The sequence below is a fragment of the Acomys russatus genome, chromosome 5 (genome assembly GCF_903995435.1).
Source record: "Acomys russatus chromosome 5, mAcoRus1.1, whole genome shotgun sequence".
Taxonomy (NCBI): domain Eukaryota; kingdom Metazoa; phylum Chordata; class Mammalia; order Rodentia; family Muridae; genus Acomys; species Acomys russatus.
In genome coordinates this window covers 31,202,358-31,212,333 of record NC_067141.1, presented here as the reverse complement: position 1 = coordinate 31,212,333, position 9,976 = coordinate 31,202,358, and the positions used below count along the sequence as shown (strand labels likewise).

The window sequence follows — 9,976 nt, the reverse complement described above, 5'->3', positions numbered from 1 at the left end:
GTGAGACTGCTCTCAACTTGAACTCTGCCCACTGCCAGCCCCCTCTGAGCTGCCCATTTACTCCTGTCCTCATTTGGAGTCTATTACTGTAGCCCGTTCTTGGGGCCTTCGCACTTGCTCTTTTCCCAGCCTTCGGAGGTTCTGCTGTGACACATTAATTGGGGGCTCCCTTTCAGCTACCAATCATTCCGATGAATAGAGCTTTACAACTCTAATAAGTTTTCACATTTAAAGGGGGGAAAAAAAAAAACCAAACCAAACCAGCTTTCTTGACTCTATTACATTATGTCTTTAACACGCATTAAAAACCAGTCTTGCTCCTTGTTCATAGGCATGTCTCCTTCCCCCTACACGATCTTGCTTTGAAGCCCAGGCCAGCTTGAACTCTGGGCAATATCCTACCTCAGGTTTCTGACTGTTGGCATTATGGGCATGGCCACCATACTTACTTCATTCTTTCTTATCTTTTGGGCAAGCCTTTCCGTTTGGATGTCTTTTTTCTGTCCTCTAAGGAAAAAAAAAAAGCCTCACATTCTGAGTCTGCAGTTTGTGGAATGAAGAAAGGACACTCCTAATTGGTGCCAGCACCGGATGAGATGAGGATACCTGGAAGGGAGTGTTGGGAATAGCATCACCTCCAGCATGGGGTATTTTCCTTTGCACCAATGCCACGAGGAGCTAGGGAACCTGAAGTCTAGAAAGGGCCACGGAAGAGGCCAAGCAGGGCCTCTTGCTAACTATGTGTGTTTTGAGGATTTTATCTCTCTTAACCTCAGACTCTCCTTTTTGAAGTCAGCTATAACAATATCACAGGGTGGTGAGACTTTAGTGAGCAGGGCCCCTCTTCCTGCTCCTTTGCTATCAGTGTCTTTCTTGCAGTTGGTGAACTACTGCAGTCGATCGTGGGCTTTTATTGCTTCCCTGCTTCCCAGCCAGCCTGTGTACTCTTTCTCAGTCCAAGACAAGAACGGTGTCCAGTTAGTCCTGGCATCCTCCCCAGTGGCCACCCCCACGGGTGCACTTAGCAAAAGGAAGAAAACAGAGATTCGGCAGTTAGTTCTTTTCCAAGATGGTCTGATAAAGGGATTCAGAACTCTGGTTAAACAGAGATCCACTCTTGGATCCTTTCTCTAGGGAGGTTGCAGGAGAGGAACAAACAATGTGGATCACTCAGACAATGTGAGATAACAGAGTCTCCGTCCCAGCTAACCAGGGGGGAACGCCGCCTAGCCAAACTAGCACTGGAGGGGCCATAGTCTCGCCAGAGGCCGTGCGCTGCTCACTAGAGCCGCAGCACCTCTTTGTGCCGGCATCAGGTGCAAATCCCCGGAACGCGGGCCGAGCGCGCTCCTGCTTTGAAGCGCGCAAAGAACCCAGCCGCCGCCCCCGCTTGCCCTCCCAGTTCCTCTGAGATCTACTCTGGCTTCCCCCGCTCCAGCCACCGAAGGGAGGAGGTCGGACACGTTGCCGGCCTCCCAGCAGGGCTTGACTCCATGCGGGCGGGCGCGAGGGAGGGGGAGCCGAGGACCCGCCGCTCCAGCCCGCTGGCCTTCGAAAGATCCTCCTGGGCCAATGGCAGGCGGGGCGACGAGCCCTGATTGGTGCAGGCGCTCTGCTGATCACTGTGGAAACCCGGGTGGCGGGGAACTCGGGAGGATGCGGAGCCTGGAGCGGGGGGAGCCTGAGGGGTTGGGGGAGGAGGCGTCAAGGCCCTGAGCTACCCTGGAGTTTTCACCAGAGGCAAAAGTCCACAGCAGGCAGGCGGAGGGTGGGAGGAGGAAGGGGATCGCTTCGGGGCACCGGGAAGCCAAGGGTACTCCGGAGGGAAGGCAGGGATACTGACTAGCCAGTGAAGGCGAGGAGGGGCGAAGGCGAGGGGAGGAGGCGCGGTGGGAGGAGGAGTAGAAGACAAAAGCCGAAAGCGAGGAGGGCGCCGACCGCACACTGCGGCCGAGAGAGGGACCATTGGTGCGGCCGTAGCGCACGGAGCACCAGGTGGACAGGCAGCATGGGGAAGGGAGGTAACCAGGGAGAGGGAAGCACCGAGCGCCAGGCTCCGATGCCCACCTTCCGCTGGGAGGAGATTCAGAAGCACAACCTGCGCACCGACCGGTGGCTCGTCATCGACCGCAAGGTCTATAACGTTACCAAATGGTCCCTGCGGCACCCTGGGGGCCACCGGGTCATCGGACACTATTCGGGAGAAGATGCTACGGTAAGAGTCTAGGGGTGCCAGCCACTCTTGTCTGCTGCAGGCCGGTGTCGGGAGCCCGGGGTTCCTGGGCGCCAAACAGATCTCCGGTTCTTAGTGGAGCACAGGACGTGCAGCAGGGAAAGAAAGTGTACCTAGTGCGCTCGGCTTACGCCGGAATCGTCCTCCTCTCGGCTACCTGGGCAGACTTAGGCCGAGCCTTTTGGACCCCGGGTCTTAGCACCTCCGTGAAAGTCCCACCAGTGGTAAACTGTGTCCGGTGCATGTCGACAGCGCATGCTGCGCGCCGGTCCAGCGGGAGCCAGAGACTCTCCCAAGGGGGCGCTCGGGCCTTCGTGCTTTGGCGCTCCCCATGTGGAAGATGGCCACCCTTGGGCGCTGCGGAGAGGAGCCTGTGAGCGGGCAGCCATATGTGGGACTCTCCTGCCAGACCAGGGGACAGAGAAGGAAAGCTGGTTCCTGGCCAAGACTCGCTCCTGTTTGGACTCCTGTCTGAGAAGGTCCACAATGGCTGCCCGACAGACTGACTGCCTAGTAGCTCAGGTTCCCACGCTCCCGAGGATTATCCCGACTCACTCCAAGAGCCAGCCTTCTGGGAAACCCTGGTGGGGAATTGGTGGAAGGCGAATGGACTGGATTTTGCAAAGTCCAGGTCCAGAAGTAATCTAGAATGTGAATTTTAGCACCAGGACTAAGCTTGGCAACAGGTCCATCTGGCCTCTGGGGTTACTCTCGGACATTCGATTCAATAGCCCTCTGTTTTTAGATCCTGCCAGGATCTCCCTTCCCCTCCGACACTCCTGGAGGTTGTTGAGATCTCAGGGACCTCTGTGGAACCAAGGCTATCCTTCTGCACACCGAATGGGTAGATACCCCATATTTGCATAGTACACTCCCCCTCCCGCGCGCCATGCCTGGCCCCACCCCCAACAGTGGTCCTGTGAGTAAGAGGAAAAGCAAAGTCAAGAAGGAAAATGGGACCTTTTCTTGGCGGCGGTGGTGAGCTGAAAGCAGAGGGGAAGACCTAGGTTGGCGAGAACTTGGGAAAAACGAGTGGAAAGAGACTGAAAAGAAGGATAAACTTCTCAGTGCACACTCCACTTGACAGTCCAGGATGCAGATGGGTTGTGGGCTTTTGTTGTGCAAGTTTGTTAGTTTCAATTTGTAGCTTCCACCTCTTTTCTTCTCTTTGAGATCAGCCTAGGTAGCCAGACTCTCTAGTGAGTGGTCTGGAGGCTCTGATGAACAGGACAGTCTTAACTGTAGACTGAGGAGAGACCTGGCCCTACTCACACTGCCTAAAGTCTACCTTCCTCGTGAACCCTGCCTTAGTCCGTGGGACCAAGGTGCTAACCAGAGGGTGTAAGCTTCTCATGTTCCTTGAGTGTCCTGGCTTGCTTGGACCTTTTCACCACCAGAGAGGACCTTGGTTTCCCAGGGAGAAGACTTCCCAGTTCCCAGCGGAGGTCTTCACTGTTTGGTGGTGAATTATAAAAGGCCTCTTCCCTTTCCAGGCTCTCACCCCAAAAAGTTTCCTAAAAAGTCAAATGACAAAGATTATAGGTTTGATTTGATTATTCCATGTTGTGAGATGAATAGATTTTCTTGCGCGGAAGATACATTCCTTGTCAATTCCAATCAGATGTGTGTGGCAAAGCCTGTCATAAACAGTGAGCACCAGAGAGATGCAGTGGAAAGTTATGAGACGAGTGAGAGGAAGGAAACAACTAGAATGTAAAGTCCTCGAGGAGAAATGGAGAAGAAAACTTAAGTAAGTCGAAACAAGCTCATTCGATGTCACAACTCCAAAGCTCACTACTGTCTTCCCAAGTAAGAGTCTGGGCACACAAAACACACTCTCTGGTGATAGAGGTGGCGAGCGATGAAGTAAGCGTTTGGGATTTTCTTTAGCGTCTGCTCCTTTTTTCCTTAAACCGTCTGAGACCAGCTTGCCAGAAGGCCTTGGGCAACAAGCAGCTCTTCAAAGGGGCCTTCAAGAGATGCAGGCTGTTTCACAAGCAACTTTGCCTCTTCGGGGCCTTGCCTTCTTTTTAAGAACTTAAGTGGGAGGGGGTGCGTCTGGAGGATGTGCTTCGAGGTTTGGGGAGAGATAGATCAACAGATAAAGGCCAGATTCCCTAGAGCACTTTCATTTGCTCCTGCTCAGAGGATAGCTGATAGCTAGACAAGAGGCTGGAAGGTGAGGCCAGAGGCCATTTTGAGGACAATCTAGGTATCAGTTGAGAATGTTCTGTCTCTGAAGAAAACACCTCAGAAGTGCTCACTTCTTCCCTAGAAGGATGGAGCAGTTTGTTACTTTGTCCTTTCTGTAGTCAGATCCTGGTCTTACTGGTACCACTGAATGTCACTTAGGAGCCTGTGCTCAGACTCGCAGCTACTCAGAAGGCTGGCGCAGGAGGATCATTTGAACCTAAGGGTTTGAGGCCAGCCTGCTACCATAGTGAGAGTCTGTATCTAAAAGTAATGTAATTTTTGCAGGTCACAAACCCATTGGTATATGCTATCTCATTTAGTTATCAGATCAGTCCTGCCGCTGACCTGTCCCAAGGCTCAGAAATTTGCTCAGGTGGTATTCAGCTATAGTCAGGGTCTGCAGGCAGCAAGCTCTGCAACCTCACCTTCCTCTCTCTTGCCTCGCCCCATCCTATTTCTATACTGTTAGTAATTTCCTGGTCATTTCTATATGGTTAGGAATTTCCAGACCTTCTTCTGTCTTAGATTTGCTATAGGCACAAAGAACTGTCACCCATGCCTAACGCGGTGTTTGCACTTTTCTTAGGAATCTGCTCAGTACAAAACAAGCCCACTTGTGAATTTTCATCTTCGGCAAAAGCTCATCAAACATTCATTGAGCGTCTCCATGGCTCTGAGCGGGGCCTCAGCACAAAGATGAATAATTCACGGACAGTGGCCTGCCTCCACTGTATTTGTGTCCCTCCCTCTTTTTCTCTTGCTTCTGCCTGGATCTTCTTCTTCCAGGCTCCCACTGATTCTCCAGCTTATAGTGTTTCCTCTATGCTTTTTTGGCCCGTGTGCTTTGCTTCTTGGAGTCGAAGGAGGGCAGAGGGGACCAGAGGTGGGGTCTGTCCTATATTGTTCTTGTGAAAATGCACCAGGTGAGAAAATGGAATTGTGTTCCTGCACACAGGGCAGGAAGGTCAGGGTGTGGAAAAGAGAAGCTGTCTTGGGAGTTTCTTAGGCCTGGAGTGCAGCTCCGTCTCCTCATCTGAGCAGGAGACATATGATTCCTGCCTGCTGTGGTTTGGTGGGAGGAAAAACCCCATATCCAGCCCCAGCATGCCCCTGTAGTCGCTCTAGTAAATTACAAATAGAATTAGGTTGGGGAGATGGCCTCAGTAGTTAAAATGCTTGCTAGTGAGAACAAAGCTCAGATCCCAGAACCCACGTAAATTCCTAGCCCCTGAATAGGGAGGGACAGGATCCTCAAAGCAATCTGGCTAGCAAGGCTAACCATGCCAGTGAGCCCTGCGTTTGATTGCGCCCCGATGAATAAAGCGGAAGAGCGATTAAAGCTGATTCTCAATATTACCCTTGGGCTTCCACGTGCATGTACACGTGTGTACACACGCGCACACATGCAAAGACTTGCGCGTGCGCACACACACACACACACCACATGAAAACGGAAAGGCGGAAATGGCATCATGTTTTTCATGCCCAGCCTGCCTCTGTGGGGACTTACTTCCTGTGCAGCCAGGGAAGTCCACACATCCTGTGTTAGCAGATATTCTCTTAACAAGGGGCTCATGAGCTACAGAGTGCTGTCACTTCCTCAGCCTCTTCTCCTTGGAAGGCACAGGACCAGTGGACTTTCTGCCCTGCCTGCACCTATGTGCTGCAGAAAGGAAGTCAAGTTAGAGTCCCCGGCATCCACCACCCTTTAAATCTCTACCTGTGGACTCCCAGATTCCTCCTCCTTCTCTTTCTGCTATGAGCAATCGTCAAAGAACCCTGGACCGCTGCATGAGGCAATATGTACCCTTCTTTTTTGAGCCTGTACTTCTCAAATCCTGGGCCGAATTCCCAGATGTGGTAAGCTAGCTTATTATAGCTTGCTGTGCTGAAGACCCTAGATGCGCACAGTCAGAAACAGGATTTGGTACCCTGAGCCCAGTGCAAGGGCAGCAACAGTGATTTCTGCCCAACGGTGGCAGGAGCAAGGAAGCTGTGCCCAGAGATATCACTGCCATGGCAGCTGAGGACCAGCGAGTGTGCCGCTTAAGGATCTGGGCTTCTGATGCTGCCTCCTGCAGCCAGAGCCCACGAGGGCCTGGTCAGTTCTCCTACCTGGTGGCCACTCCTTCCACTTTGTCCACGCCTTGGCCTGCTTCCTAGAAAGACTTTGGCTTCTCTCCCTGTCAGAGAAGGAGAGCTTGCTTCTAACTCTCGTTCCAAAATCATCATTTGGCTTGGCCCTGCCTCGCCTTGCACTGTGGTCTACTCCGCAACCTGACGTCCCTCTAACCAGACAGCTGTTGGGAGCTGTAGCCTTCAAGGCACAGCTATGGCCCCTTGAAGCAGAGACGTCTGAAGAAGAGGAAGCTCGTTTCAAGGGAAGTCTTTGTCTTAGCAGCAGAAAAAAAAATCTACAGTTCGCCCATCTTGCCTAGGCTCTGCCCAGCCAATCCTGAAGTATGATCATGGACAAGTGAGGTCACTAATCTAGGCCTCTTCTCATCAATAAAGCAGGACCTGAAAGGCTAGGGTGGTATGTTGTTTAGCTTGTGTAAAGCTCTGGGTTCCTTTCCTAGTATTGCACAAACCAAAGGCAACAACAAAATAGCCTACCTCCCAGAGCTGTGCCTAGCCTAGGCAGTGACAGCTAGAACCAACCCCAAGGTGTGAGTGCCCAGGGCTTCAGGCACCCAAGGCTATCACAGTCCCAACTGAGCTATAGCAGCAGTTTGTGGTGTGTGTGTGTGTGTGTGTGTGTGTGTGTGAGAGAGAGAGAGAGAGAGAGAGAGAGAGAGAGAGCACTCACGCGCGCCCTCGTACGCATGCACACGTGCATGTGAGAAGTGTATATGTTCAAATGTGTTGTATTCACACATATGTGTGGCTGCATGTGTGTGTGTGTGTGTGTGTGTGTGTGTGTGTGTGTGTACTTGTGGAGGTTAGATGTTGTATCAGGTGCCTTCTGCTATTGATATCTACATTATTTACTGAGGCAGGATCTTGCTCTTAGCCTAAATCTTGATGAATCCGTGAGTCTAGCTCCCCCCGGGGTGCTCTGGGGAATCTGTCTCTGCCTCCTCAGACAAGTTGAATTTTATGTGAGTGTTGGGGGTTCCAACACCAGTCCGTCAATCCACTGAGCCATCTCCCCACCTTCTTGGTTTGTGACTATGACATGGGTATGAAAAAGAGGAAACAGTGGTGCTCCTGAGATGCCTGAGGCTGAGGACCGCTGTTTTCGGATGTGTGGCTGGGGAAAGTTTCTTGGAGGTAGCTTGAAGCAGGGCTCACAGCTCTAGCCACAGGTGTGGGAAGAAAGCTGATGTATGCAAGAGTCTGTTCCGGAAGCTACTAAGTCGGCCAGGACAGCGAGCTGGTTCCAGGGAGTACTTGTTTTCTGAGCCGATAAGAGGTATTCCTGGAGGCAGGTGGACTGGATTGCAGTCTGGCTGTGCTCCCCAGCATTCAGGACCTCACTGCCTCAGGGCTCTCTCACCTGACTGAAGAGCTGGGGCTGCCCCCATGCCCTGTGCAAATGGCTGAGGAATGACAAAAGTCAAAAAAGGGTTCTCATTTGCCTCCATAGCGGAAGGCAACCTAGGTGGAGAAAGGGGTGGCGCGAGTGGGTTGGAAGAGCTGATGAGAATATGGTACTTGCCTCTCAACAAGAAGTAGAGATTAAACTCTCAGGGAACTTCCTGTCTCTAGTGAGGGGGCCCAGGCCTGAACCCTGGCTTTTGGCAACTCTTGCTGGATTTTCTTTGTAGAGAAGTCTGAGCCTGGGGCTAGCAGAACTGGCCCTCTCTCTTCACTGCCTGCCTAAGGCTCCTAGGACAGCAGGCTTCTCTCAGAAAAGACCCTGGGTTTCGGTCTGACCACCCCCATTTCATCTTGACTTTTCCATTCAGCCAGGGGAGGTTTTGTTTGTGTGTTTGTGTGTTTGCTTTTACCCTCTCTGCCCAATGCTATCCTGTACAGAAGGTGACTTTGCAGGTTCATAAAATGGCCTTGCTGTGATTACTCTGGATGTGACCCTCTTTTCTGAACATAGAGGTTGGAAGATAAAGAAGCACTGTCTCTTCTGAACCAAGAGTCACCAATAGTAATGTTAATCTCATTTGCACTCTCCTTGTGTGTAGACAGTTTTCTTTTGAAGTTAAGTTGTATCCAAGCGAGGTGTTGCAATGCACGCCTTTAAAACCAACACTCAGAAGGTAGAGAGGCAAGGGGATCAGGGATTCCAGGCCTCACAAGTTCGAGGCCAGCGTGTATGATGTGATGCATGGTCTCAAAAGAGCAAACCAGGGTGGGTAAGATGAGTCATCAGTTAAAGTCCTTGCTGCCAAGCCTGATGACCTGAGTTCAGTCATGGGGACTGGGCAGCCCGAACATTGTCCTCTGACTTCCACATCTGCTGGATGTGAACACACACAAATAAAGAAATAAATTTTTTATTTTATTTATTTTTTTAAATAAAATTTTTTTAAAAATGTTTTTTTTTTTTTAAAGTAAAACAGGCTGGAGAGACTGCTCTTCCAAAGGATATGGGTTCAATTCCCAGCAGCCATTTGATGGCTAACAACCACCAGTTTCAAGGGATCTGATTCTGTCTTCTGACTTTCTTGGGTCCCAAGCACACCCATGGTATACACACATACATACATGCAGGCAAAATGCTCATACATACAAAATAAATGAATCTTAAAAGGATTTTAAACTAAAACAACAAAAACATTGCAGCATCAAGTGCCCCTAAATTGCTTAGCATTTCCTTCCAAGAATATGGGTGCTCTGTGATAATCCTAATACCTCTACCACATGCACAAAAAAAGAGTTAAGAGGCTGGAGCTTTGGCTCATCTGGTAGAGTGTTTGCCTTGCGTGCTTCTTGCTTCAGTCCTCAGCACGGCATAAACCAGGCATGGTGGTGCATGCCTGTGATCCAAGCACTTGGGGGACTGAAGCAGAAAAATCAAAGTTCAAAGTCATTTTTTTTTTTGAGCTTATGGGCCAGCCTAAGTGATATGAGACCCTGCTTTAAAAAGTTAATAATCCCTATTGGACCAAAAAATGCCAATGCTTGTTCATTTATATTTTTACATCTACCTCCCAAAAGTCTTGTGTAACTTCTGTATTTCGTCCAAACAGGAGCCTTTCTAGTGAAAGCATATGGTTTCTATGTCTACATTTAGACCATTGTTCCCACACCCAGCTCTCTCTCTCTCTCTCTCTCTCTCTCTCTCTCTCTCTCTCTCTCTCTCTCTCTCTCTCTGCCTCTCTATGTTGATTTTTGTGCTTGTTTTTCTTGGCTTGTTCACCTCAACTGTGCAGTGCCTCAGTCTGAATGAGTGGTGGGAGGCAGGATACATGTGACACTGGAGCATCTGGTTGCACGCCCTGGGGTCACCTGGTGCAGACTCACCTCCAGGAGAGATGCTTGGTGTTGTGGACACTCTTTGTCATATACGTACTGTGCAGAAGAAGCCGGCAGAAATACTACAATATTAACATTGATGGACTTCCCACACAATGGCTATTTTTCATCTTT

General features: G+C 50.6%; 1 protein-coding gene across 1 annotated transcript in view; it reads left to right on the top strand.

The window, feature by feature from the left end:
• Window positions 1–1,811: 1,811 nt before the first annotated feature.
• Fads2 (fatty acid desaturase 2) overlaps window positions 1,812–9,976 on the top strand; it is a 34,334-nt gene continuing 26,169 nt past the window's right edge. Inside the window, exon 1 of the mRNA XM_051146112.1 lies at window positions 1,812–2,215. Coding sequence (XP_051002069.1) covers window positions 2,009–2,215 — 207 coding nt within the window. The 5' untranslated portion in view covers window positions 1,812–2,008. The remainder of the gene's footprint in view (window positions 2,216–9,976) is intronic.